This window comes from Gadus morhua, chromosome 18 (genome assembly GCF_902167405.1).
Source record: "Gadus morhua chromosome 18, gadMor3.0, whole genome shotgun sequence".
NCBI classification, from domain to species: domain Eukaryota; kingdom Metazoa; phylum Chordata; class Actinopteri; order Gadiformes; family Gadidae; genus Gadus; species Gadus morhua.
Genome location: NC_044065.1, coordinates 13,870,803 through 13,897,575, shown reverse-complemented (window position 1 = coordinate 13,897,575; position 26,773 = coordinate 13,870,803). Strand labels below are relative to the sequence as shown.

Below are 26,773 nucleotides of genomic sequence, written 5' to 3'. Positions count from 1 at the left end.
GCGAAAGCCAAAAAAATCAAATATGTCACGACAGGTACAATGTGGCTAATGTGCAAAAAGACAAATGTTGCAGACGAAATGAGGCGTTTAATGTAGTAATACCAACGTTAAGTGTTGATGAGTTGATTTATTAACTAACCAATAAATAGCCAATTAATGGATAAACCAAAAAAATACTTTTGAAATCATATACCTAACTGATATTACTACCACATTCTGCTGACAGGCAGGCTACTGTGGCTCCAAACTTGACCTAAAAAGCTATTCATTCTGACAAATTCATTGCCACAACACATTATGATTTAGCTTATGAAGTGATTGAAAAAAATAAAAAACCCATACAAGGAGAAATCCTTGAATCCTTGAATTGAACAACAAAAGAGAAAACACATAGAAGAGAAAATCATCAATTCATCGAATTGAACAACAAAAGCAAAATCACAAGTACAAGGAGTAATGCAGATTGTTTTGTGGGCTTCAACTATTGACTTGGACAGATGTGAACTGTTGTTCCCCCCCTACTAGGTACCAATGTTTGCTCTACAAGCGGGAAATTGGCCTTCCACTCTGGTCTCTGTTGGTTGTTTGCAGGGGGGGGGGGGGGTTGAAAACTGAACTGTTATAAAATATATTTGTTCCATGAAATACTTAATACAAATAAATCAAACATGGGCATACTGTGTGTGTGCGTGCGTGCGTGTGTGTCTTAGTCTACATGTATCTAGGCTTGGCTGGTCCTAGCCTGCAGCGAGACGCATTAGTGCACTTGTGTGATCGGTTTTTATGTGACCCTGTGTGCCCAGATAAGATAAACACGCTTTGTTTTTGGACCTTGTGTTGTCCGTGTGTGTGTGTGTGTGTGTGTGTGTGTGTGTACACGTCAGTGAGGGGAGGGAGAGAGAGCGATAGAGAGCGTGAGATTGAGCTTGAACTCTGGTGTATGAGACTATCACGATCTAACTGAGGCGGAGTGATAAAGAAATGAAAACTACAATAAAATTCTGATGCAAAGTGAAGCCAACCTGTATATATGAACGTATATTTGTGTGGGTGTATATGTGATTGAACATATGAATGAATATATATTCATTAATTTATGAATGATGAAGGAATGAATGAATGTGTTTGTGTGTGCGTGCACATGTTTATATGTTTGTGTGTGTTTCTGTGAATGAATATATGAATGAATTCTTTAATTTATGAATGATAAATCATTGAATGTATGTTTTTTGTGTGTGTGTGTGTGTGTGTGTGTGTGTGTGTGTGTGTGTGTGTGTGTGTGTGTGTGTGTGTGTGTGTGTGTGTGTGTGAGTGTGTGTGTGTGTGTGTGTGTGTGTGTGTGTGTGTGTGTGTGTGTGTGCGTTCACATGTGTATATGCGTGTGTGTGCGCCCATGTGCATGTTTCCCTAGCCTCCAGCCGGCCCAGGGCAGCGGCAGGACGCGCGCTGCGGGTCGCAGCATGGCGCCGCTGATTGGTCCTGGGTGTAGTCAGCCGTGGAAACCGATTGGTCGGTGGCGATGTCCCACAGTAGCTCCTCCCTGGCTTTGGTGACTTTGCCCAGCACTTCCTGGTATTCCGGGGCGCCGGCGTCCAGGGGCGTGGCCTCAGCCTGGTCGACGCCCAGGTCAAAGATCAGGGGGGGGTCATGTAGCAGCTGTGTCCCCCTCCCCCCACCACAGGCCTCGGCTGAACCTGGGCTCGGCGACAATGCGACCAACGCACAAAAGTTGAATTGTGTGACAGCAATGCATGCAAGTTTTTCCGCATCCTCAGCATCCTAATTTCAGGTTCCAGCAGTCCTATCTCAAAGCAGAACCTCAGCGGGGGAGATAGCACAGGAAGGAAGGCCACCTTGCGTTACCAGCCGTTATGCCTAGTTCCTGTTTTGATAGAGAGATACCCTACTAAAAAAACCCTACTAAAAAACAATCTTTCAGGAGGGGATTTAGATAAGGGAAATTCTAGAGTGGCCAGTACACAGGCCTGTATTGATTTAAAATTGCTGTTGGTTTACAGTTGATCACTCCTGGCTGAGTTTGTGCTCGCCAATGACGCACTTACAGATTCCGCCTAAAGCGACATGATGAAAATATGATGTGAAAGAAAGTTAAATGTTCTACCAGATTTGAGCTTGTCATCAGACTTTAGATCATTTTCTGAGGTCTGGTCGGTGAAACTATCAGCTTCCTAACTCAGTGGTCACGATAAGAACCACACAATGAAACGAGGCAAAGAAAAAGTTGTGATGGATGGTGAAGCCCACCTGTAATGTAAAAGGCTTTGTGTTTCCCGGCTCGAACGGTCTGCAGGTCCCCGAAGAGCCCGGAAGCACCACTATTAGGATGGAAGAGGAACTGCAGAGAGCGAGCGGCGGATCGTTAGTCACACAACCTGCTCGACCAGAATTTCTTATCTAAATCTGCTTAAAATATGAATACCTTTTACCTCCCTTACAGTGGTTGGCTGTGCCACTCCCAGCCCACCTCGTTTTAAATTCAATCCCAAACATTCACCTCTAGATGCCCTAAGCATCTCCTATTCTATGCTATATCTATTTTTACTGCAAGACGCATTGGTTATCGGTGTCTGCTACATAACCACGAAGAAGAACAATACTCCAATTCCAAACTCAAAACACAGAGTGATGAATGTGTGCGTGTGTGTGCGTGTGTGTTTGCGTGTGCGTGTGTGTGCGTGTACCTCTCGGCCGGTCTGGTCACCATTCAGGAGGACGTCCGTGGCGTCGATGCCGTCATAGCGTCTGTCCACCGGGGGCTTCAGCCCGGCCATGGAGAGCAGCGTTGGGAAGATGTCCATCCCACTGGGTAGGACATGAGGAATTAGGAAGGGATTCGTATCAGATAAATGACTCATACCTTCATATCTACCTGTTTCCTCTGCAGTCCCACGCAGGCCTCCTACGCTGAGGTTATAGTAAGGTTACGGTTCCCAATGCGCTACCTGAGCAAGGCGTGGCTGCTGGTGTTGGCAGGGATCCTGCTGGGCCAGTAGGCCACCGTAGGCACCCTGTGGCCACCCTCCCAGGTGGTCTGCTTGGCCGAGCCCCCACCTGGTAATCACATCAGGTAGGCTGTATACAGGGTCACAATAACGTGATTCATGAAGATAAATTCAACAAATGGAGGGGGGAGGGATATTGTGGTGTTAAGATAGTGGTAAAGGTCTTTGATTTCCCGGTGATTTTCCTCTACTGTCTAATACAGGCACTCTTGAGGAAGATATGGTAAACCCCTCCGGGTTTCTGACGACAGAAATCCCAAGATCCCAAGATCCCAAGAAGACATCTGTGTCTTCCCAAGTGTGTAAGCTGACTTTGAGGTGTGGATGAATATACTTTTTTGTCATTTAAATGACGAGATATTCCTCAGAGGTATAGTGTGTAGTGGATGCATCCCTCTGTGATATGTTATGGTGATGTAACATTTTAAGATCCTGTGGTCAGTTTAATGCCATGTATCTGGAATGATATTGTCTGCAAATGTTTTTGGATTAAAAGTGTCTGCGAAGCGACTCGTGTATTCGTTATAGTTAGCAACAGGTAGGCAACAGGGTAGAAATCAGCTCCCATGGTCAGATGAGGTTTGGATGGTGCTGACCGGACACCGGCAAACTTACCTCGGCTGGTCTGCCACGTCCCAGTGTACGGCCCCACACTTCCTGCATACTGACACTTCTTCTCCCAGGGGCCGTTATCGCCTGCACACAGCAACACACGTTGACTCTTACACAGCCTTGTTGCACACACACACACACACACACACACACACACACACACACACACACACACACACACACACACACACACACACACACACACACACAGACACACACTGACACACACACACCTACCTACCTACCTACCTACCTACCTACCTACCTACCTACCAACCTACCTAACTACCTACCTACCTACCTACCTACCTACCTACCTACCTACCTACCTACCTACCTACCTACCTACCAACCTACCTAACTACCTACCTACCTACCTACCTCACATCACCTCACCTCACCTGTGAACCAGATGAGCGTGTTATCACGGTTGGTTTCATCCGACGCTCGCTTTAGCGCCCCCACCAGATCATCCATCTCCTGCAGGCTCGCCGCATACACGTCCCGCCCCCCATCAAGTTCATTGGTTGAGAAGGAAGCCGGGGGCGGGGCTAAGGGCACATGCATGTGGGCCAATGCTACGTAGAGCAAATACGGCTGTTTCCGTTGCCTGGCAAAAAAAATGAAAAAAGGGACAGGGCAAATCCTGACAGTCACGCAGAGGTACGGAAGAGGATTAGGGCCACTCATAAAAAAATAAATAATAATCTGACTTTATTCTCAGAATTCTGAGTGAAAACCCAGAAAAAAAAATCGGAATTCTGACTTTAAAGTCAGAAATACAGGTACCTGTAAGGACCAACCTTTATGGACACTTTGCTTTATGCAGAAGGAGGAAGAAGAAGAAGCCACTTCGTCAATGGAAGACCTAAAGGTGAGTGAAACTTGCACCACAACAACACATGTTCCAGTTTCACTCACCTTTTTGAAGACGGAAGAGGATTAGGGCCACGCCTAAAAAAAAAAAAATAGTTCTGATTTTAATCTCAGAATTCTGAGAAAAAAGTCAGAACTGTTCTTTTTTTCTTAGGTGTGGCCCTAATCCTCTTCCGTACAGAGGAGTTTGTAAAGTTTAGTGTACATTTTTTTTGTCACAATAGAAATGTGTGCTATGCACTACGCACAATTGAAAGGAGATAGGAAGTTACCTTAGCAGCGACAGTGCTATGGAATGCAGGCAGTAGACTACTGTTTAGGTTCACTGGGTGTGTGTGTGTGTGTATGTGTGTGTGTGTGTGTGTGTGTGTGTGTGTGTGTGTGTGTGTGTGTGTGTGTGTGTGTGTGTGTGTGTGTGTGTGTGTGTGTGTGGGTGTGTGTGTGTGTGTGTGTGTGTGTGTGTGGGCGTGTTTGTGTGAGTGCACAGGTTCTACAACAAGCTCAATGCTGTCTCCCTTTCTTCAAATTCAGACCAATATTTCACAACCACACAGTAGTAGTAGGTAAGATTCACGAGATTGACCGCCTACCAATTAAAGGTGTGTGAAATGCAAAGAAACTACAAAAAGATTACAAATATTGCTTCTATATAGTACTGCATGTAAACAATGACGTGTTATATCTTCTGCTCTTTTCAGGTCACTCTCTCTAAAGCTATCAAATCTTACTAAGAGAACCTTAAAAAAGAAAAGATTATATATGTGATCGTTTCTTTTTCCAGTTGCGATGTTTGGAGGAAGAAAGCGAGGGACTTCATCCCAACACGGTGTTTGTCATGTGTGCGGTTGGGTCCTGGCCTTGCCTGGCAGAGTGGATGATCCTCAGAGCTGCGTCTCTGTAGCGCAGGGTGAGAGTCCACAGGTCCAGAGGCTGTTGCACAACGGTGCAGTTCTCCAACAGCGGCAGGCCCACTCTGCAGTCAACAGCCTCATGTGATCAACAATATTTTCGAAACACGAGGCTTAGGAGGAGGAACGAGCTGTCCCTTAATGACACGGGTCTGACATTCCGGGGGGTCCAAGCAGATAACAGCTCTATCGCCCTGGTCAACGACTCCAAAGAAATAGGAGTGTTAAAATGCACTGTAATAACAGCAGCACCATTTAAGATTGAATTTAGGAACGCCATAGATAGTTTAACAATTAGCGATTGGCCAATAGTTACTTTTAATCATTAACCATTAATTAATCATTACAATTATTAATCTAACTCCATGTATGGGCTATAGGCTGCCAGTGTACCTGATGGGGCAACCAGAGATCAACTACGAGCTAGGCTGTCGAAAGCTGTATGAGATGCACATTCGCTCAATGTTTCGGGTTTTGCTTGTGTTTCGGCTTTTACATGAAAAGACTTGTTGCACTTGAGGCAACGAGGAGGGTCCGCATCCACTTTAGGGAAATGTAACCATACTTCTGAATGGGAATTAGAATTAAGAACCAGAAAAGAAGGTGGTGAGAGCAGTTGGTTTCACTGGAACCAAGGCATTTGCACATTTTAACCAATTGAACCAAAGTTACACCATTTGTGTGACCCTGGATCACATTTCTGACAATGCGTCGAGTGTCCAGGTTTGTCTGGGGCAGCATCGCTGTGCGTGCGTGTGATGATGACGCAAAGAAGCCGCTGAAGTCCTACCTGGGCTCTCCCTGAGGGCCTGCAGAACAGGGTTGGCTGGGAGGCAGGTCAGATCCGGGAACGTCCGTACAGCCCATGTCGTTACTGTAGGGAATTCCTAAGTAGTAGTCGAACCCTGGGCACGCCCAAAACAGAAGACACACACACAAAGAAATGTGAACAAACCACATGATCTACACACGTTCCATCTGCTGCTGCTTTGTGGCGTCAACGACAAGACAAAAATATTACTTTGCCACTAGTTTTTTATTGGAGAAGCGGTTCTCCATCTTGATCTTCCCCTCTATGACGCACATATTAATGATATGAAATGTCACTCATGTTCCTCTGCATGTTATTTTATGGAAGTCATGACCTCAGGCCTTTGAGAGACTGTAGATCAATATTGGGGGTGTGGTTTGCTCTCTGCCCCAGCTGGTTGGCCCCCAGGTCAACCCCCACCCTGCAATGATCAGCTAGTATGATGATGAAGCCTTTTCGTGAGTGTAGATACACACTCTGCGTTTTTGGTTGACCCACTGGTCGACACACTCTATGACACACATATTAATGATATGAAAGGTCCCTCATGTTCCTTTGCATGATCATGTATGGAAGTCATGTGCATAGAGCAAAACAGAGTAAAGGAGGCCAATGGTCTAAAACTCAGTCAATAAGCACCAGGGATTGATAATGATTTCATTGTTTTCTCTCTTTGGTACCGCCGAAGCTAACAAAAAACCGGACATGCCCGTAGGGCGACATTTGAGAAACAGAGTTAGAGTTGGGATTGAGAGAATGACTCCCGATTTCGTGGTCAGTGTCCTCCACTGACCTCGGCTCGTCGGAGCGTAGGGCCCGCAGTGACCCAGGTGCCATTTCCCTATCATGGCCGTGTAGTAGCCGGACTCCTGCAGTAACCGTGGCAACGCCACCTCCGACAGGGGCAGGCCCGCCACCGATCGGACGGCGAAGTTGTGTGTCACGCCGTTCCGGACGCCGTAGCGAGCGGTGAGAATGGCGGCGCGGGACGGAGAGCAGGTGGACGCCGGCGAATGGAAGTCTGTCAACCTGGAGGGGACATTTTGTTTTACTGTGTTTGATTTTTTTTTCACACATTGTCATCATAATGATGATTGTCATGGAGAGCCAATTACCGTCTATCCTGTTGATGAATATACGTTGAAAACAATAAAGTTATGGCACTTTGTTTTCTTGGGCTGTATTGCAATACCGATTACAACTGTCTGTTTGGGGCCACTTACTAAGTGGCTTTAGATGAAAAAGTGCCCACTCAACGATTACATGTAAATGAGATATAAACTGAACTGAGTTCCATGAAGGGTATTCAAATGTGAGGGCTGAGTGGGGGAAGTGTACCATACCATACCTGAGGCCTTGGAGAGCCAGTAGATCTATATTGGGGGTGTTGTTTGCTCTCTGCCCTGGCTGGTTGGCCCCCAGGTCACCCCAGCCTATATCATCAGCCAGTATGATGATGAAGTTGGGCCTTTCCGAGGGTGTAGATACATATGCTGTGTTTTGGTTGGCTTTGTGCAGCAGTATTCCAGAGACTAGGACCCCAGTGAGGAGAAGAGTTATACCCACCATCATTTTGGATCGATTTGGCCAGTGTCCTCATTTACTGTAAACATATGTTAGGACAGGTTAGCTTGCTAAAAACATGCTGTGTAATACAAATCTTTATTCTGTGCTTCTCAGGCAGTACTACGAATTTACAACGCAAATTTAAAAGGCAAGTCAATAGTCACTCTCTCACCTCGCTCTTTCTCTCTCTAAAAAAAGGCCACGCCAATATGTCTCCCTCAATTGTTTTCAATTAAATTCAAAAAAGCTTTATATGCATGAAAAACAAATGTTAACGTTGCAAAAGCAGGTCAAAGTATAAAACGTTATGTTCAAAATATATTTGCATAAATATTTGAATATTAAATACTGAAAATATAAATACTAAAATGTGCTTAAAAAATTCCAACATATCCTAGAAACAGATACACTAAAGATACACTGTACAATGTAGAGGCGGTGTGCAATTATGCAATCATTTTGAAGAGAAAGAACTCTCCCTCAAAAAAAGACGTCAATAGTCTCTCTCTGTCGGACGCGCACCGTTTAATTGGGTGATGGCTGAGCCTGTGCACAGAATTCTGTTTTCAATTATGGTCGCGTGTAGTTGTTATTGACCATGTTAGGTTTGTGCCAAAGACAAATTTCAATCTCTCTCTCTCTCTTACGTCCAAGTCTCTCCCCCCCCCCCCCCCCCCCATCTCTCTCTCTCTCTCTCTCTCTCTCTCTCTCTCTCTCTCTCTCTCTCTCTCTCTCTCTCTCTCTCTCTCTCTCTCTCTCTCTCTCTCTCTCTCTCTCTCTCTCTCTCTCTCTCTCTCTCTCTCTCTCTCTCTCTCTCTCTCTCTCTCTCTCTCTCTCTCTCTCTCTCGGCTAAGTGCGCGCCCACGCGCACACAGTGTACACACACACACACACACACACACACACACACACACACACACACACACACACACACACACACACACACACACACACACCTAAGTCAATAGTCTTTCTGTCTGTCTCTCTCTGTCTCTCTCTCTCTCTCTCTCTCTCTCTCGCTCTCTCTCTCTCTCGTCAATGTCTCTCTCTCTCTCTCATTCAAACCCGGCACAAGGATCTATAGTAACCCGATCGCTCACAAGTCGCGCCTACTACAACTAATACCAAGACGCAGAAGGTAGTGTGGACCGAGGACCATGAAGGCATTACGTGCAACTTAGCCTAGCCTACTAAACTCGCCTCAGAGCGGGATTTACAGCGGCTTGGCGAGGAGCGATCCCGGCAACTGTGTCTCAACCGGTGAGCTATGTCAACCATAATCGCGTTCACTTGTCAACTTACAAGTCACATATGGCTCTAATTGTCTGTGGCTCAAACTTCGGGTCGGTAGCACTTAATGACAGAATCAAAAGTAGTAATTTGTGTAATAATTGGTTTATTAAAGTGGATTCATTCAGACTCGGAGTCAAGCCACATGGCGGACATCGAAGGCTTCACACAATGCTTAGTCTCCTTATGATGTAAAGCGGACGGAACTGCCGTAAACCAAACATAGATTAAGTATGTATGGCCGACGTTAACTTTATGTGAAGGGTATTTAACTTTTACACTGAAACTTCAGGTTCTTTAATATCAATGGATATTCTTATTAAAATACCAGGGCAGATTATAGTCACCACCCATTTGGAAATACTCTCTAAATCCCTTGTAGATGGTGTGGTAGCCCTAACGTCGCCTATATTTCCTCCTACAATTTGGTCCAGAACAATGGTCTGCTTAGTCAGAGGATCTGTTCAGTGTTGGTGTACTTTAGTCTCCCCTTTATCTAACTATAGGATCTGGTTCTTTGATCATTGTATGATAGTCTTTTTTTCATCCTTTCTGTCAACTTTATGTTTGAAGAAGTTCTATATAAATATAATCTTAATTACTACCAGACTTTACTGGCTTCAGTGATTATTGGCCAGGCCTGTCATCTATCAGAAGGGGTTTAGGGGCCTCCCGAAATGTCCATCGGCCAGCAGTGGTTCCCAACGTTTAGGACGAGATACCACCCAGGCTCTTCTGAAATGCCCATGGTCATAGCAAGAGGACTGCTGAGTGCTGATAAGCTTTTAAGATTTTGAAAAACCAAAAGTTTTCAGACCTAGAGATCGGGTCAGGGGGCTGAATCATTTCCGAAGTAAATGGGCCAGAATGTGACTGTCCTTCCTCTTTTGTCTGCCTCTGTATTATAACTATACATTTCAACATGATCTCTCCTTGAGCTCCTACTCGAAATAAGATCCACGTGTAATATGTTTGCATCTGACTGAACTTTAAATATGATCAAATTAAATATTATCATATTAAATATTATTACATATGATAATACATTATCATATTTATTATGCCCCGAGACTGCCCACGGTCAATTTAGAAAATAAGACTATCAAGGAAAGCAAACTAAGCAACAAATGTATTTGCAAAGATGTTTTGTAGAAAAAAAATCCCATACGCTGATACTATGTTAAAGCCTGGCTAATGGCTAACAAGAGGTTGGATCTGAGGAGTGGTTTCGCTGTAGTCTTGATATCCGCAGGCATGGACTTTAATCATGCCACTAACCAAGGTAGGGATTCGACAGTGAGAATAATAAAAACGTAATAACAAACAATTACTATGGCGAAAGAAATGAGGGTACGTAAACAGTAGCATCTAACTAGTTAGGCTATCGTTTTGCAAATACCGGTACCTAAACTATAATGTCCGTGTCTGCATCTGGTTAGTATACTTTGTGTTAAATGCCACGCTGACGTGTAAAGAGACTTGCACTGAAAATTGACTTCTTGTCCTCCAGTGAGTTGTTGTTGCCTCCGTTAACTCCGGAAGTGTGGCGGGATCAATGTTACCGTGAAATAAATTATTATTTTACCGTAAGTATTGCAACATAGGAGCAGTTCAAATTTAAAAGTGCCACCCTCTGGTGCGCCCATCGTCAATTTCCAAACGGTGGTTAATCACTGTGCTACAGCGTTATGTTTGGTTGACAAGATGTTTTTTAGAATCAGGTTGCACCGGGACACAAAACTGAAAAAGCTTTAGATTCTTGTAATTACATGTGCAGGTAATAGCCTTCAGGAAAACTGTTTAAAGGGTGCATTCTGGATCAAACCGCCTCTTTAAAAACCTGTTTCTAATTTACCTTTTGAGAAGTTGTGCACTATTAAAGTTAGCCATGAATATTACTAATCCATTTTTTACCTCGTTTTTCTGATGAGGTAAAAAATGGACACGTTCAGTGACACACACACCGACCCTGTTCTAAACGAAATCCACCTTTATGCTCTCTTTAGCTCAGCCTCTGCCATGGCTGTCCATGGGCTCAGAGGATGCCTCCTCTTCCGCCCCAACGAGTACCAGGAGATCCCAGACGGTGGCTGGGGCTGGCTGGTGGCCGTGGCCTTCTTCCTGGTCGAGATGTTCACCTACGGCACCATCAAGAGCTTCGGCATCTTCCTCCAGGACCTGGTGAAGCAGTTTGGGGAGAGCAACAGCAAGGTCTCCTGGGTCCTCTCCATCTGTGTCTTCATCATGACTTTCATGGGTTAGTGTGAAAGATGTCAGAGGTCATCAGTGAACGCCGTTGGTCAGAGAGTGGCTTTAAGAAAGAAAAGTATGGCTGGTTACCTTGTGAAAGTGACAAACATCTCTCCTGCTAATGAAAGGATGGAAACACACCGCAGTGAACCATACTCAAAGGCAACTGTTACTCAAAGACAAGACATTCAATGCAATCACACTATACATTTTCTTGGTGGGGAAATAGTTGAGAGTGTTTTCCTGTTTATATTTAGGCAACATTCATTCATTTGGCAGACTCTTTAAGTATGAATGAGAGCAATCCAAGGAAGCTAATGCGTTACAGAGCCTTTCTGGCCTCTCTGCTGTAGGTAGTAAGCAAACCCGACCCCCTTCAACTCGTCCACAGCCCCTCTCGCGTCGGTGCTGTCCAACCGCTTCGGCTTCCAGCCGGTTGTTATGCTGGGAGGGGTCCTCATCTCCCTGGGAACCATCACCACTGCCTTCACCACCTCCATCTTTCAGATGTACATCACTATGGGAATGGTTGCAGGTACGGCTCGGCAAAAAGGTTGAGGTTCCTCTCCTCATTCTACATTTCCCTGAAACGGTTTCCATGTTATCACCGGTTGTTTTATGCCTGGGTTTAAAACTTGTAAGTCTTTGTCCTTGTCCCGGCAGGTCTGGGCTACTGTCTGACCTTCCTGCCCACGGTGACTATCTTATCCCAGTACTTTGACCGCCGACGCTCCCTGGTCACGGCGCTGGCTTCCACCGGGGAGTCTGTCGCCATGTTCGCCCTGGCCCCCGGTGAGTGCACTGTGGGGACCCTGAGGGGGACGACGAGACGTGTGGGGTTCAATGCACCACATTGTAGACGACTCGATTGGGAATGTCATCACAACCCTTCTTTTAATGCATTAAAAAAAGTAAATTTTCTGGTTTAGACATTCTGATGTCTTTTTTTTTTTTTTTTTTATGTTTTTCTCTGGCATCTCTTTTCTGTCTGTAGAACAATCTGCATAGCAGTCTATCTCCCCTTTCTATCATTATTATTGTTCTGCTTTATAATGATCAAACAGTTCCTGTGTTTGACTTAGTTAGAGGGCCGCTTTAAGGACACATGTCCTCTGCTCCCCCTCCTGGCAGCCTTCTCTGCGTTGCGGGATCACATGGGCTGGCGCCACACCATGGTGGTGATCGGAGCGCTGCAGGGCATCGTCATCCTGTGCGGGGCTCTGCTCCGGCCCATCGTGATCCGGCCCACCCGGCAGGAAGAGAAGGTGGCGCTGAGCCGAGACGAGTCTCCCACCACAGAGTGGAACCCCTCCCTGACGGCGGCGACCACGACGACGACGACGACGAAGGCCCGCCACGACGGGGACACGAAGCCGACCCACGGAGACTCGCTCAGCTCCGACGACTCTGGCGTGTCGTCGGAGGAGGGGCCTGAGGGCCGGATGATGAAGGACACGTGCGAGAAAAAGGCGACGGGAGTCGGGGAGAGCGACGCGAGGCGATCAGCCGGCGGCGACGAGGAGGAGAAACTAGGGACGGACGACGAGGTGAAGCGGGAGGACGGAGGCGAGCCGGCGGTCGCCTCCCGGCCCAAGGCGAAGCTCCTCGACTTCTCCATCCTGCGCGAGGGCAGCTTCATCTGCTACTCCCTCTTCGGGCTGTTCGCCACGCTGGGCTTCTTCGCGCCGCCCCTCTACATCATCGAGCTGAGCGTGAGTCGCGGCGTTGAGCGCGAGCGCGCCTCCTGCATGCTGTCCATCATGGCCGTGGCCGAGGTGGTCGGCCGCCTCTCGGCCGGGTGGTTGCTGTCCCGGCCGTGGGTCAGGAGGCAGAAGCTCATGGTGCTGCTGGGCTGCGTGGTCGGCATGACGCTGGTGCTGCTGGCCTTCGCGCTGGTGAGGGAGTTCTACGGCCTGGCCGTGTGCTGCTCCGGGTTCGGCTTCTTCATGGGCTGCATATCGTGCAGCCACATCCCCATGTTGGCCGAGGACGACGTGGTGGGCATCCAGAGGATGGCGTCGGCGGCCGGGGTCTACGTCTTCATCCAGAGCTTCGCCGGGCTGGCCGGCCCGCCGCTGGGAGGTAGGGCCGACGGGATGTCCTTATTTGGTCGGACGGATCTCATATGTGTTAATTCGCCTGATGGCAGAAGAAACTGACAACGATATTTTCACTACATTTAACTATTATAAGAGAATTCTGCTGATTTTTAACCCCATTGTTGGTTTCCTGAGGGTCACCCCATGTTGAGGGAAGCTAAAAACCAGACGAAAATTGATTAGACCAAGCCAGAGATATGCACTGGCTGCCGGCGCTACGGAATAGCTATAACGCTAACCTATGGGGGAAAGGCCTTTATCCGCTTTCGGGGCTTCTAAACACATTCAGAAAACCATTCCAAGACCTATGTAACACGACTCGGTTCCTTACGAGACATCCCCGTGCTCGTTTAACTCAAATAGTGTGGCGAAACAGTATTACCCCGTTGACATATCCAGAAAGCCTATACTAGCCGATAGCCACTGGCTGTCTCGTAAGGAACCAACTTGTGTCTGGTTTTTAGTTTCCCTCAACATGGGGCGACCCTCAGGGAAAGAATAATGGGGTTAATAATCGCCTGGGGACTCCTTTAACAATTAGCAGATGGTTTTATCAGAATTGTCTTATTGCAGTGTATTCAGATGCAGGTTATTCGATAGCAGGTAGGGTGGATTGGGAAGACTACAGGTAGGCTGCGGACAGTGTAGAGATAAACAGCTTTCAGATGGGTTAGCTTAAAACTATCCCACCTGTATATCGCCCTAAACAGCTTTGGATCAAAGCGTCTGCTTAAGGAAATAATAAGATTGTTTATTAATCACGTGACCCATCTTAGGTTTCTTCGTGGATAAGACACAGAACTACGGCTCTGCGTTCTACTCGTGTGCCGCCGGCATGGGACTGGGCGCCCTCTTTCTGGGCCTGGTGCGCCCTGCCAAGAGGTGGTCCCCCTGCATGAAGCGCTCGGACCACCCCGAGGGCGAAGCTCAACCGGCCGAACGTCAGGACGTCACGGAGCGTAGGACAAAACCTTCAGACGAAGGAGGGGCCACTTTGAGAGGCCATGAAGAGATAGTGGTTGATTTGGTCCAGGACCAGCGAGAAGGAGCTGAGAGAAATGGTAAAACAGAGGCCGGTTGTGTTTGAGATAAGAAACAACCGCAGTCTTAAAGCGAGGTTCTCTCCATCTCTCTCTATTTTCAAACTCACTGTACTCAATAAAAGCACAAAACATTCCATTTATTTATTAAAAAAATCGACCAACAGCAATGGATAAAAGACAGAAATATACATGACATTGATAATGTGCCTTATGAAAGATGTATTTGCCTATCTTTTATATGTTGGATGTAAAAATCCACAATGTTACACAATCAGGACATGGGTAAGTACTGCTGCAAGCCAAAATATTTTCTGTTAGTCGGATGATGACTATATGACTGGGACATATTCATTCTTCACAAACACATATGGCTATAGTGTTTAAAGGACAATAACTGTGGGTGATTAAACCACTGCAATGACTTCACAATACCAATCTAATTTGTCAAAATTACATTTTATACTAATTCTGCAGAAGAGCAATCAGCGTGTGACTCTGCCACGTATTAAAACAATGGCATAACAGCATTTTATATATGTAACCATTGTTGGAGTGAAGCCAGGAGATACCGATGGTTTGATCATCCAGACAGGTATTGTGTCTTTAGTCGTCAAAAGTGGCTGGGTTGTGGTATAGAGAAACCAAATCTGTTGGGGCAGATACCTGATCTGTTCTTTGCAATTTGCTGAAAATCAATGACTTACCACTGAAGGATCTTGCTGTATAAGGAACCGTCTAAAAAACAGGATGGGAAAATTATTTTTTGTCAAATAAGCATGACATGTAGCAAACTACAGTAGTACAATACACTTAATTCAGGCCCTACAAAGTATTTAAGAACCTTGAAATAAAACTTATTTTATTTAAAAATGTTTTTAATGTATAGTTCCTTTGTATTGTTTCACATGTAGTGTCATTTATCACAACCAAATGAATAAAATAGTATTTCTTTATACATTCTCTTATTTTTATTTGTCGAATCAATGACTTTCAGTAACCCAATTTATATTCTGTAGAAATCGATTAAATAAATGTAGTTGGTTGGAACAGGCATAGTGGATCATGGCAGTCTAAGAGTCTGGGCAAAGGCAAGACCATGTAATTGCAAGTTCTCCTTCCTTATAAACTGCACAACCAACTGTATTGATCAAGTCTGAAGGTTGGCCAGGCAACTTTGGAGCCAATCTTGTGAGTTTGGGAGGCTTGGTTGGGTTGGGGCTATCGCAGCAGGGCGCAATTAAGTAGAATGGTAGAGCTTGTTTTGGGAAAGTCCTTCCCCTTCTTCTGTCCTGGAAAGCATTACCTGATAAAAATAGTCTTATTTCTCAATCAAAAAGCAAAATCCAAACGGGTTTATGTGTGAAATGTGAGCCTTCTGGCATATAGGAAATACAAATAAAAAACACAAAATGTTCTGGAGCCCCTCTATTCTATCTTTCTGTCTTCCTTTTAGCAGATACAATCTCATCGGCTATGCTTGCATTAAGCATAGAAGGTTCCATGTAATTTCCCCTGTGGGTCAGTTTGACTAAATCAGCCCCTCTTGCGACTGAAGGAACCAACATCTATCCCTGTGGTGATGGACTTCTTAGACAAATGACATCAAAGCATGTGACAGGGTCATGGGAATGAAATCCAAGTCCAATCATTCAAAAATCCCCTCTGTGCATCTGGACATTGCTATGGCATTTATTGACAAATTGATCGCATCTAAGCATATCTCTCCCTATCCTCTGTAGGAGGATAAGGAGCTCTTCCAGGAGGCTGGAGACCTGCATGACACAACCCTTCCACTGGCAGTGCTGTATTTCAAACAGCCAGTTGCCAATCACATCGGTTATTGTCTGACAAACAAACAAAACAAAGTGAGAAACAAAAGTGTGCACTTACTAAAACATCCATCCATACTTAAAATAACCATGATAAACATATTCTTGATTAACATAGGCCTACTTTAAATCCACTTTTTAAATCTTAGGCAACTCATAGCGCTTTACTATGGGTGCCTCAAATAACCTGTTCATATGAACTTTCCCACATCGACTGCAGTGTCCATCTTGCAGTTGTAGATAGGTTGTCTTGCTCAGGGGCACCACGACAATTAGCTAGGAGGAGCTGGCGATCAAGCCTTCCAGGTCCCAGATGATCTGCCCTTCCTGATTGTATTCCAATCAGGAAAAAATATATGATGAAAAATGTTCACACACACACACACACACACACACACACACACACACACACACACACACACGAAATAAGTAGTTTCTCCCATGTTGTCTAACACCGTACGATTCAATTGCTCGGACTGTTTCTTCGCACGATATTTAAAGATATCAATGAATGAACTAGCCTAATATGAGTGCAGTTGTATATCTATGCATACTTGTTGACATGCCGACACAATTTCCGCATTGGATGTGACGTCAGGTTACGCAGCGTCGTGTAAACAGCAGCAGCTGCGCAGCAGACGGTTACCAACCAGAAGCTATTCTAGTCAGCGGCGTTAACTTAGGAAAAAGTGAGCGGTCTTCATACTTCTATGATTCCCGGCCGCCGCTAAGTTGACAAACTCACCGAGTGGTCCAGGCTGTTGCGGGGATAATTTAGCCATTGGTAGAGTTAGTTTCCATTACATATAGATACATCGAGAGACGAAGGGCGATACGAAAGCGGAAGGTTGATATACTAGGATTGGTCCCGTTGTGGCTTTCAAGTTAGCCATGTTAGCTTGATAGCTTGTCACCGCTCCTGTCATGACTGGAGTTTTTTCGAGATATCGTTGCATAACCAGGGAGAAGCTAGGTTTCGGAGTCCCCATCGTCCCTTGCTAATGTCATAGCTTCGGAGGACACGCTGTCTTTAGATTTAGATTAGCCAGTTCGTGGGGATATCTTTATTTTGGTGACGGGACTGCTTCGGTAAGGCTGGACCCGAACCCTACTAGCCGAGTGTAGCCATAGCGAGCTGAGATGGTTATAGTGCCAAGCTGTAGTTAATGTCACATCTGTGTTGGACGATCTACGGAGCGGTTACATCGTCATCTTGCCCAGCCCTGGTACTGTCGTCTGTTTCCCCGAGATATTGCTAGTCCGTCGAGACTCGCCTAAAATGTTGACCGAAAACAGGTAATGCAACCATGAACGCTGAGCCTTATGTTCTGCTTTTTGCTTCAGTACCATCAGACATTTTTCTATGTTGCCTCATCAATAATCAATATCCATTGCTGATAAGGAGTGTTTCTGATAATTCACTGGCGGTAGCGATGTTGGTATTTTTCTCTCGGTTCATTGTCTTTGTTGTTGTTTAAAATGCACAGGAAGCGTCGCCGTGGTTCTGACAGCGAGGAGGGCCAACAGCTGAACCCCAACGCCAAGAGGTCAGGAGGGGGACATGACCTGATAGTCTCGGACCTGGGGAGAGACGTCTGGGATTCAGAGGTAAGCTGAAAAAATGGTTCAGGGCCCATCTTGGGTTCATTGGATCAATGCCGTCATTTTTTACTCTGTGCCTCCATTTATAGATCAGACTTTTGATCAATTACCTCTTTTACTCTAAATACTCAATTTATGTTGGGGTTCAGCTGCAGAAGTAGTTGAAATTATAGTGTGGCTTGGCTGCCATTGAGGGACATGCAAATGGTTGTCCCTCAACTGCCTCAACTCAGATCTCAATAAATAGAAACATGGATGAATATCTGACATTTTTAAGCAACGCTCCGGGGTCAAATCTCTTCACGCATGCTGCAGTGCCTATCTAAACTAGCAGGCTAATCCGTCGCGGGTGCCACCCTCCCGATGTCACGCGTCTCCCTTCCTCTTGGTTGTCCGCAGCAGTCATCCAGCAGCGACAGCAGCGGTGGGGTCAGTAGTCCAGAGAGGGGTACCTTAGCCGGCACCAGTCTATGCACGCGCGGCCCGAGCTCCCTCAGCCCCCAGCCCGAGGATTCTGCCAGCGCCTCACTGCAGGGTTTCCATGGCAACGGCAGCGGCAGTAGCAGCAGCACCGGCGTTGCTGGTGTCTCCTACCACCACATCAACAGACTACTGAGGGAGGCTCACTTCAGCAGCATGCAGATCAGAGCTCTGCCGGACTCTACGTGACGGCGGTGACGTCCCGCCCTCTGACCCCGCGCTCTCCCCACCTTACTGTTCCTGGCCCATCAGAACCTGACCTGGCTGGTCCCGCCTTGCAACCAGCAATCATAGGGCAAGCAGAGAGAGTGCGTGTTTATGTGTGTGTGTGTGTGTGTGTTTGGATGGTGGGCCCGGGGGGCGGGGGGGGAGATCATATGGAATACCTGCCTTTTCCATAGCCCATCCACTGTAGTTCTGTGTGTGGTGTCAGTATGTATGTACCGTATGTATGTACTTCAGGCACTTTAGGAAGAGGGCAACATTCTCTTTTACATGCAAGTGTTGTTGTCGTGCAAACATTTCATTGGTGCTAATTGAAAAGATGACGATGAGAGGTGTGTGTGATCAAAGTGCTACACAAAGCGAAACACTTTATCCAGTCTTTCTTCTTGTTTACTCAAGACGCGAGTCGTCCAGTGTTTTCCATGTGCAGCAAGTTTACAAGGTCCATGCATCCGACTCACCTCACACCGACTGGTAACGGAAGGCCAACTCAAAATCAGCTTTTGCTCTTTGTAAGGAAAACCCCCCCATCGAGTTCTGAACTCTTTGTGTGTGTATTTGTGGATAGATAACCAAAGTGATTAAAAGTAATATTTGAAAGGAGCGTGGTTTGGTGCGGCTTGATGGTAACGGAGAAGATTGGTCGCCACTGAGACGCTGCTTCACATAAGACCCTGGCTATTTATAGGCTCCTTGGAGTGAATTCCTGTAGGTGAGACACTGCCAGGGAGATGCACAAGAGAACTTGGTGCTCCATACAACTCTTCAGTTCCGTTTGTAAAGTTATGTTTTTTTTTCTTTATGCACATATGTATGTACAAGGTTAAAAAAATTAAACAAAGCAGTTAATTGAAAGTTTGTTTTACCTACTGCTCCATGGCCTGTGTGGTATGACCAAGACACTGTGTTCATTAAGTTAAATCAGGATTTATGTCTGTTCATTTTTATGCTTTGTTCCTTTTTCCATATTCAAATGCTCAATCAAAATGAATTCAAATTTTGAAAGTTTGACCCAATAAAAGCCAAGTGTGTGTGGGTGAGTACACTGAAGGTTGTTTTATTGTCTTTTAATAGCAGTCACACTATTCGTACCATTTGTTATTTCAAGCAGAATTTGGGATGCATTCTGCAGTTCATATCCAATTAATCCAAACAGCGTCTTAATAGGCAAGGAATCCTATATAGCTTTCCATTCTTGTCTTTGATACTCAAAGCTGGTGTTATTTGATCTAAGCCGATCCGGTTCCAGATCAATATATTTTTTTATCACACTTTTTTTCATCTTATATTTTTCCAACTTGTTACCAAGCACCGATATGCCCTATGCATTCCATTTGTGGACAGGATTCAAAATGATGGTATAAATAGCATAGAAATAAAACCTCACTGACTCATTACTCTTTCGTACCTACAAAAAACAAAACAAACTTTATCAGACACTTTAACAGACACTTCATACTGTAGAATTTTTGATAAAAATGAATGTTATGTAAACATGTGAATCAAGAGTGACTGCCCTGCACTGAAGAGATCTAGCTTCCTGCAACAAACCGGAGGCATAACCTCGGTCACCTGTAGAACTTATATAACACTGCACAGAGTTCAAGCCCACAGTGCCTTGCACTGCACTGCATGGCGCCAGAGGGTCCTCCACTCTGCGGATTTGTGGATGACGACTTGCCAATGTTAAGTGATAGTGCATGGTCTTAAGTGGACCAACTGTGGACAGCAAGAGAGGCCACAGCATGACCTATCCAGCACACACTCGTATCCTTCCAGAGCCGAGTCTGGTTCATACCTAGTCGCATGAACTAGTATATACTACTAGGGGATGCCCCCATACCAGATTTAAGTAATTATGCAGTTCCTAAGTTCTCTAGTGTTTCTATTAGCTCATAAAGAGTAGTAAATCAGATTTGTTACTTTAAATAAGCATTGTAGAGTTAGAACGTTAATTCAAGGGGAGGTTGACCCAATTCTTATAGCTTTACTCTATGGATCATGAATTCATGAGCAGAAAAAATAATATAGATAGGCTTTTAACATCAGATACTTGCATTGGAAATGCAAAAACATCTAGCGTAGTGTCAGACCTTTATCTGCTCATACCTGTATCATACCTGTTCATACTGAATAAGGACTTGATTGACATAACTTAACCATCCAGACTGTGACCTTCGTCAACAGTTAAGGAAGGAAAAGGCTGATACTGTCTGGCTGCTTGGGGACGCAACGCTGCTGTTTTTACCAAAACAGGAACCTCCAGAGTTTAGTAAAGGGTGATCTGCGGTTGGGTTTCCTCCAACATGGCTGAGACTGGATGCATCCGTCAGGTCTGTTTGGGGTGAGGAGGTGGAGGCGCCCCCCCTCACCACCAGCTCCATGCCTCTGAACAGCGAGGGCCTTCCCACGCACGATGGCTCCGAATCGGATGGAGACTCCCAGCCGCCAGGACGTTGGCTGCTTTCCCCAACCGAGTTCCCCTTTGCCTTGCTAGTCCTGGCAGCCTCTGCCTGGCTGTCACCCGACTCCTCCGAGGCACTCGGGGGAGCCTCTCCGTGGTCGTGGACCGAGGAACCGTTCTGGTCCTCTTCTCGACCGGAAGGGGACGGGCGGTCGGTGACGTCCATGGAGGGCTTTGGGGACATCAGCGGGGTCTCTTGGTAGCTGCGGAGGCTGGAGAGCCCGGCGGAGAGGCTGGGCGGAAGGGGTGGAGGAGCCACTGGGTACGTCGCGTTAAAGGGCTGGTCATCTGAGGCCAAGTGGTCGCTGGCTACCACTTCCGGTCTGAGGACACGCCCGGTCCCGCCCAGCATGGCTTCGAGCTGGCGCAGTATCTGGCACAGAAATCACACAGAGAAGGCTTAGAACAGTCTGAAGGTGCTTTAACCAGCTGGTCCTGTTTTGTGTTAGCGTGTGGACACGACTCGGCTACCTTGGTGGCTTTGTTAGTCAACGATCCCTGAGGACCCTCGCTCAGCTTGCCGAGCCGGTGGCGCGTAGCTCCAAAGATTTGCTCCAGAGAAAGGAGGTCACAGGTGAGGAGGCAGGCCACCGCACACAGCGCCCTCTGGTGGCCAGGAGAAGCAACACAAATGTTATGGCTGTACTGCGAGTCAAGGGTACAAAAATAAATCTCACACACAGAGCTTAGGCTCATGTTACCATTTGGACAGTGTGGGAGTTTTCCTGGAGTTGCCTTGAGAGGAGCTCCACCACGACCTCGCAGTTTAGTGTTGCGCACCTTCAGACAAGAAGACACACAAGACCGATATAGGACAATGTTACATTACATTAAAGAGTGAGGAATATACACAAAAAACAGGAGTCGGGCAGAACTAGCATAGTAGAACTCAATTCTCTAATGCTCCTACTCTTTGATAAAGTACTGGCTCTCCTCTCTGGTCAGGAAGACCTTGGAGCCTTCGGTCAGCCTGCTGATCAGCGCCATCTCCTGGCCACAGTCCCCTAGCTGCATGGCCTCCACCCTGGAGGAACAAGTGTTGCTATATAAGGGAAGTGCTGCAACATAAAGGAAACCACACACCATAAAACAGCCAGGAGGCATACCCAGCAGCCCACCTCTCCGAGAGGTCCCCACTGCTCTCTCTACTGCCAGCCGATTGGCTGCCGGTCCCCCCTGACTTGCTGCTCCTGCCAAACGAGGCCTGGCCGTTGGCTGCGAGGCCCTGAGAGGAGTTGTGCGAGGAGCCGTTGCTGCTGTCCATTTCCTCCCAGCCGCCGCCCACCTGGCCGGGGCACCTCTTGGTACCTACAAGGGTCGAAAGAAAGAGGACGGAGGCGGAGAATGACTTTTCACCGAATCCGTTATTGACCAGCCGTAATGGGGCACTCCCTGCTGTGCCAATGTACACGTTAAAAGAGTTTTATTTACGTTTTTCTGTTTATCTTTCATGTTGTTATGTCATTCTTTCACACGTTTCATCAAAGTCACATTTGATCACAGGGCGTTTAAGGGTATTTATATACGTATCAATGTAAAGTGCTTCTTGCAGTCGGAGTCATAGCCAACCTGTGTTTCCGCGCGGAGGTAGGTCGTATGCACACGCCGCCACCGCCACCTCTATGGGCGTTGGGGGCGCCGCCACCGCGCGGTAGTGGTTGTCATGGAGACGGATGCCCTGTTGCTCGTGCGGAGGGAGGACGGCGCTCGCCACCACCCCGGCGGCGTGCTGGAGCTTATCCAGAAGGCTGCTGCTGCTTGACACTGGGGGAGGGGTGGGGTGGGCGTGTTGTTAACGGTTACCACTCATTACAACAACCCAACCACTTTCTCTATCCGGACCACTCAGAGAGGAAGGAAGCGAAAACTGAAGAGTCACCCAAGGGCGGGTGGGGTGAGGTGCTTCACCCAAGGGCGTGGGTCAGGCTGAACCATGGCTAGTGCCTAGGCCTTGTGTGGCCGACCTTAAGTATTTGCAAGTTTTAGCAAAGCTTAAGATCACCAAATGTGATCACTTTTGAAGGCAGACGCACCTGCCCCCTGCTTCCCTGGGCTACATCCGAACCCCTGCATGGCCGTCCTGTGGGTCGCCTCAGATCCCATTCCTGCACACACACACACACACACACACACACACACACACACACACACACACACACACACACACACACACACACACACACACACACACACACACACACACACACACACACACACACACACACACACAATTTGCATCTTAGGAAGTATCGGTAGGAGACGGTAAAGAGGCACTGTTTGCGGTCTCTTTCTGTTTGCGGTCTCAAACAACAAATAACATGTATCTACATTTTAATAAATTCACAAACCATCTAGCTTCAAATTGGAATAGAAATGCAATAAAAAAAAAACTCTGAGCCGGACAGTCCAGTCCAACATCCCGGTAAGACTGTACCGCTCACCTGTCGTCTGAGCAGCTATGCAGCCGCCTTGGGTCTTTTCTAAGATCGTGTCTGTGAAGAGCAATCTGCCCACTTCCTGTGAAAACAAAGCATTTATTTTAGTATATATCTAACTTTACAGGCGCGTGTGTGTGTGTGCGTGTGTTTTTTATACGTAATGTGCAACAGGAGTTTTTTGTTAAGGAAAACAACCACAATATATAGCCAACCTGCGCTGTGTTCCTGACTTTCTGGAAGAGGGCAGTGCCGTGGATGGGGTCCGCCGGACCACTGTATACTGAGGACAGAGGAGGAAGAATACTGTTAACATCCAGTAGGTAGCACCACTCTCTTCTTTCACTATCCCTCATGGCGTGGTTTTTATTTCTATAGCTTTACTAGTAAGACAATGTACAGGTACTACTACTTAACTGTATATTATCCACTATCTTACTATGTGTATGACCCATATTTATTCGTTGTAATATGTTAAAGATTTTTAATATTTGGCACCTATATATAGACACTGAGACATAGTGGGAGTGAGTTTGTGGAGAGAGACAGCTCCTCTCACCTGACGCCTGTTGGATGAAGGTGGAGTTTCTTCTGAGCTCAGTGAGGAAGTGATGCGAGCCATGAGCACAGAGATGGACGAAGATCTTCAACACCTGACACAAACAGACGCAGAAGCGGTTAGTCTGAGCACACACAAACTCTTCACTGCTATGACGTTAAATGGTATGTATTGTACGGCATTCAAACAATCCAATATCACGTTCCGAGTAAGGATGGGCGATATTTCAATAGCAGTTCATATTTTTGGAATGGCTTGGTATCGTTTTGAAACTAAGATATTGATAAAGACATGATTCCAAGTTTTATAGTCTACATTAATTACGATGAGAAGATATTCCCTTAAAATAATCAAAATATGAGGTTATAAATGAATAATTCTCATTTTAGTCGGATACCATACATTAAATATCCATAAACATCGAGGTTAGGACCCTCAGACTGATGATTAATGTGTAGTATTCCGAATTAATAAGCATATCATGCTATTTATCAATATTGGGTAATATTCCCCATGATTTTCGTGAATGTATCCATAACGCGCATACTATAGCCTCATGTTTTATAATCTCTTTATACTCTCACAAACAGTTAGTGATTTCACCTTAATTTTGACGTGACAGGAGTCGACCCGCAGTCGGTCTAGAAGATACTCCAACAAAAACTGACCAGATCCTGCAGACTCATGGGAGATTTCTACAGTCATTGGACGGTTAAGAACACAACGGAAGGACAGACCAGACGGCAGCAAATTAACCTCCGCTAATATTATCTGACTACTGGAAAAAGAGATCAAACAGTTATCTTGTTACAGTATAACAAGAATAACACCATCTAAATACATGTTTGTGGGTGATAACTCGTCATATCTATCTAATGAAAGATTTCAGTAGATAAAGATTTTGATTTTACACATGTTGAGGGTATCCTTATTGTAACTGCCCTCACAGCTAAATGTTGTACGGAACCGAAATACTTCTGGTAATAGGACATATTATATATTCTTGTAGGCAGCTTCAACTTGATAAGCTGAAACAGTCAACTGATACAGGTATGAAAAACAACAACATGGGACTCAATTGTGTCAATAGAGAGCATTTCTGTGTGCTTTATACAGAGACCGTGAAACATACTGTGACTTTGACCATATAAACTGGCAAAGGATACTTCCTATTTCCTGAAATAAGTAGCCTGGGCAGGGGTTTTCATCATCTGCTGTGGCCTTCATCAGGGTGGGCATCTTGAAGAGGGCGACATAGGGGTACATAGTTAGAGCTCATTTTTTTTCTAGGTTGAAAAGTGTCAAAACAGACATATCGGATGGTAGGATTGTTACGCTGAAGCTAGCTAGAGCTAAAATACACTCGGGGACGCATTGCATGTAACACACTGTTAATAACCAAACAAGCTGTCATGCCAAAGTTCCCAATAGTGTTGTATGCTAAGCTAGCGGCTAGCTTGGTTAGCTGGACACTGATGGCCACAACCCAGCCAATCAAAAGCGGTTTCTTGATTGTCAAACCATACAATTAAAGTAAAGAGACAACAGTTGAGTAACATAGCACCTACTTTGGGAACAAATGCAACGCGTTCCATAAATGTTGCCATGATGTTGCAATCTAGACAGCAGGAGACCACTCATCTTCCACATCGCTCTGGGGTAAGGAGGCGGGCTCAAAATTGACAGCTTGCAAATCACATGGCAGTTAAACCTATAATGCCATTGGCTCTCGCCTTTTGGGTCATTTTGATAACCATCGAATCAACGTGAGGAGAACGGACGTCGCCCCTTGATTGAAGGAAAAACAGGCAAATCGTATCTCTCTAAATGACGCTCTGCTGACGTTCACACAGGATCAACAACATGGCGTTGCCCATGAAACATATAGGAGGTTATACTAATGGATTGAATAAGAACTATTTTAGGACATAAAATACATTATTCCGAATCGAACATGTTTTACTGTATATTATACTCAACTAGACGTTGTTGATCCAGTCGGTGATTGTCCACAAGTACCACCAATTGCTGCTTCCAAGAGTCAGTGAACCACTAAGATGTCTGGGACAAATGTGTGGACCCGAAGCCGTGAAAAGTTAAGACGTTTCCCCGAGATATTGGCTCAATGTCCGGGAGAGGTAAGAACCGAGGGATGTAGGACGCACACTTGCTGACCTTTGTCAAAGAGCTACATTGTCCTTAATGCATTGCATTTGTTTCAAAGTCATAGCTTTCTTGGTATGACTTGAAGTATAAAGTTGGCCAAAGTCCTGCAAAGAATGATCAATGACTCACCTTCCCGTGTCTTTCAGGCATCGGCTTATGGGAAATGTGTCACAGCTACAACCATAGGTAAACAGGAGCTGCAGAAGGATCTCTGTGTGAAGGAATTTCAGGCGCTCAAGGCATGCTTCCTGAACGCAGTGAGTACGATTCCAAGCCAAATACACAGTTGTTAATAATGTGATATTGATCATGTCATATAAATAGACGATGCTCTTTTACAGGCCAAGAAAGCAGCGAAATAGCACGCTTTCGGGACATTATCCACGCACTGGATCAGCTACCATATACAATGCCTGAAAGTGACTGTATAATGATTTGTAATGGATATTAAAATAAAGATGACATGTTGAGGATGGTTGTTTCCTATTATAGAGTGTATATATCAGGAAATCAAAAGTTCGATATATGTATCATC

The 26,773-nt window shown here is 45.9% G+C and overlaps 5 protein-coding genes and 1 long non-coding RNA gene across 9 annotated transcripts; 4 read left to right on the top strand and 2 right to left on the bottom strand.

The window, feature by feature from the left end:
- Positions 1–107: 107 nt before the first annotated feature.
- arsg (arylsulfatase G) lies at positions 108–10,637 on the bottom strand. Its single transcript, XM_030340456.1, is given in 11 exon segments — positions 108–1,694; positions 2,266–2,356; positions 2,703–2,823; positions 2,964–3,072; positions 3,639–3,719; positions 4,037–4,245; positions 5,374–5,532; positions 6,210–6,324; positions 7,024–7,259; positions 7,579–7,833; positions 10,570–10,637. Coding segments are annotated over 10 exon segments (1,632 nt in total). The 5' UTR covers positions 7,803–7,833; positions 10,570–10,637; the 3' UTR covers positions 108–1,407.
- Positions 4,230–7,398, top strand: LOC115531291 (uncharacterized). Its single transcript, XR_003973863.1, has 2 exons — positions 4,230–4,509; positions 4,999–7,398. It is a non-coding gene; the product is annotated as an uncharacterized LOC115531291 (long non-coding RNA).
- On the top strand, positions 8,758–15,433 carry LOC115531287 (monocarboxylate transporter 7). 2 transcript variants are annotated; one of them, XM_030340450.1, is made up of 6 exons: positions 8,758–9,056; positions 11,093–11,343; positions 11,728–11,871; positions 12,000–12,128; positions 12,468–13,418; positions 14,212–15,433. In XM_030340450.1, exons 2-6 carry the CDS (start codon positions 11,106–11,108, stop codon positions 14,520–14,522), a joined length of 1,773 nt encoding a protein of 590 aa, XP_030196310.1. In that variant the 5' UTR covers positions 8,758–9,056; positions 11,093–11,105; the 3' UTR covers positions 14,523–15,433. The 2 variants fall into 2 exon arrangements, with proteins under 2 accessions (XP_030196310.1, XP_030196311.1); XM_030340451.1 differs by lacking the exon at positions 8,758–9,056 and having other exon boundaries at positions 11,181–11,343; positions 11,690–11,871.
- A 1,495-nt stretch (positions 15,434–16,928) lies between these two features.
- On the top strand, positions 16,929–19,664 carry si:dkey-21c1.1 (protein FAM104A-like). Of its 2 annotated transcripts, none has more exons than XM_030340453.1 (3): positions 16,929–17,603; positions 17,795–17,915; positions 18,312–19,664. In XM_030340453.1, exons 1-3 carry the CDS (start codon positions 17,587–17,589, stop codon positions 18,576–18,578), a joined length of 405 nt encoding a protein of 134 aa, XP_030196313.1. In that variant the 5' UTR covers positions 16,929–17,586; the 3' UTR covers positions 18,579–19,664. The 2 variants fall into 2 exon arrangements, with proteins under 2 accessions (XP_030196313.1, XP_030196312.1); XM_030340452.1 differs by having other exon boundaries at positions 16,932–17,603; positions 18,309–19,664.
- tepsin (TEPSIN adaptor related protein complex 4 accessory protein) lies at positions 19,656–25,766 on the bottom strand. 2 transcript variants are annotated; one of them, XM_030340448.1, is made up of 13 exons: positions 25,641–25,766; positions 25,239–25,311; positions 24,676–24,767; positions 24,073–24,166; positions 23,729–23,796; positions 23,520–23,595; positions 23,112–23,183; positions 22,648–22,842; positions 22,185–22,386; positions 21,989–22,102; positions 21,780–21,858; positions 21,550–21,684; positions 19,656–21,451 (listed from the first exon to the last, which is right to left on the bottom strand). In XM_030340448.1, exons 1-13 carry the CDS (start codon positions 25,677–25,679, stop codon positions 20,795–20,797), a joined length of 1,896 nt encoding a protein of 631 aa, XP_030196308.1. In that variant the 5' UTR covers positions 25,680–25,766; the 3' UTR covers positions 19,656–20,794. The 2 variants fall into 2 exon arrangements, with proteins under 2 accessions (XP_030196308.1, XP_030196309.1); XM_030340449.1 differs by having other exon boundaries at positions 22,197–22,386; positions 25,641–25,765.
- Positions 25,767–25,902: 136 nt separating this feature from the next.
- Positions 25,903–26,711, top strand: ndufaf8 (NADH:ubiquinone oxidoreductase complex assembly factor 8). Its single transcript, XM_030340455.1, has 3 exons — positions 25,903–26,210; positions 26,385–26,495; positions 26,580–26,711. The coding sequence occupies exons 1-3, from the start codon at positions 26,130–26,132 to the stop codon at positions 26,598–26,600; spliced, it is 213 nt and encodes a 70-aa protein (XP_030196315.1). The 5' UTR covers positions 25,903–26,129; the 3' UTR covers positions 26,601–26,711.
- Positions 26,712–26,773: the final 62 nt, after the last annotated feature.

Bases quoted from the DNA above. Each gene is read 5' to 3' on its own strand.
- si:dkey-21c1.1 (XM_030340452.1), top strand. The intron at 17,916-18,308 runs GTAAGCTGAAAA...GGTTGTCCGCAG, and splicing joins GAGACGTCTGGGATTCAGAG to CAGTCATCCAGCAGCGACAG.
- tepsin (XM_030340448.1), bottom strand. From the start codon at position 25,679: ATGGCAACATTTATGGAACGCGTTGCATTTGTTCCCAAA. The intron at 22,843-23,111 runs GTGCGTCTGCCT...CCCCTCCCCCAG, and splicing joins CCCAGGGAAGCAGGGGGCAG to TGTCAAGCAGCAGCAGCCTT. The intron at 21,452-21,549 runs GTAGCCGAGTCG...TTTCTGTGCCAG, and splicing joins TGACTAACAAAGCCACCAAG to ATACTGCGCCAGCTCGAAGC.
- ndufaf8 (XM_030340455.1), top strand. From the start codon at position 26,130: ATGTCTGGGACAAATGTGTGGACCCGAAGCCGTGAAAAGTTAAGACGT. The intron at 26,211-26,384 runs GTAAGAACCGAG...CGTGTCTTTCAG, and splicing joins TGGCTCAATGTCCGGGAGAG to GCATCGGCTTATGGGAAATG. The intron at 26,496-26,579 runs GTGAGTACGATT...GCTCTTTTACAG, and splicing joins AGGCATGCTTCCTGAACGCA to GCCAAGAAAGCAGCGAAATA.
- LOC115531287 (XM_030340450.1), top strand. From the start codon at position 11,106: ATGGCTGTCCATGGGCTCAGAGGATGCCTCCTCTTCCGCCCCAACGAG. The intron at 11,872-11,999 runs GTACGGCTCGGC...TTGTCCCGGCAG, and splicing joins CACTATGGGAATGGTTGCAG to GTCTGGGCTACTGTCTGACC. The intron at 12,129-12,467 runs GTGAGTGCACTG...CCCTCCTGGCAG, and splicing joins CATGTTCGCCCTGGCCCCCG to CCTTCTCTGCGTTGCGGGAT.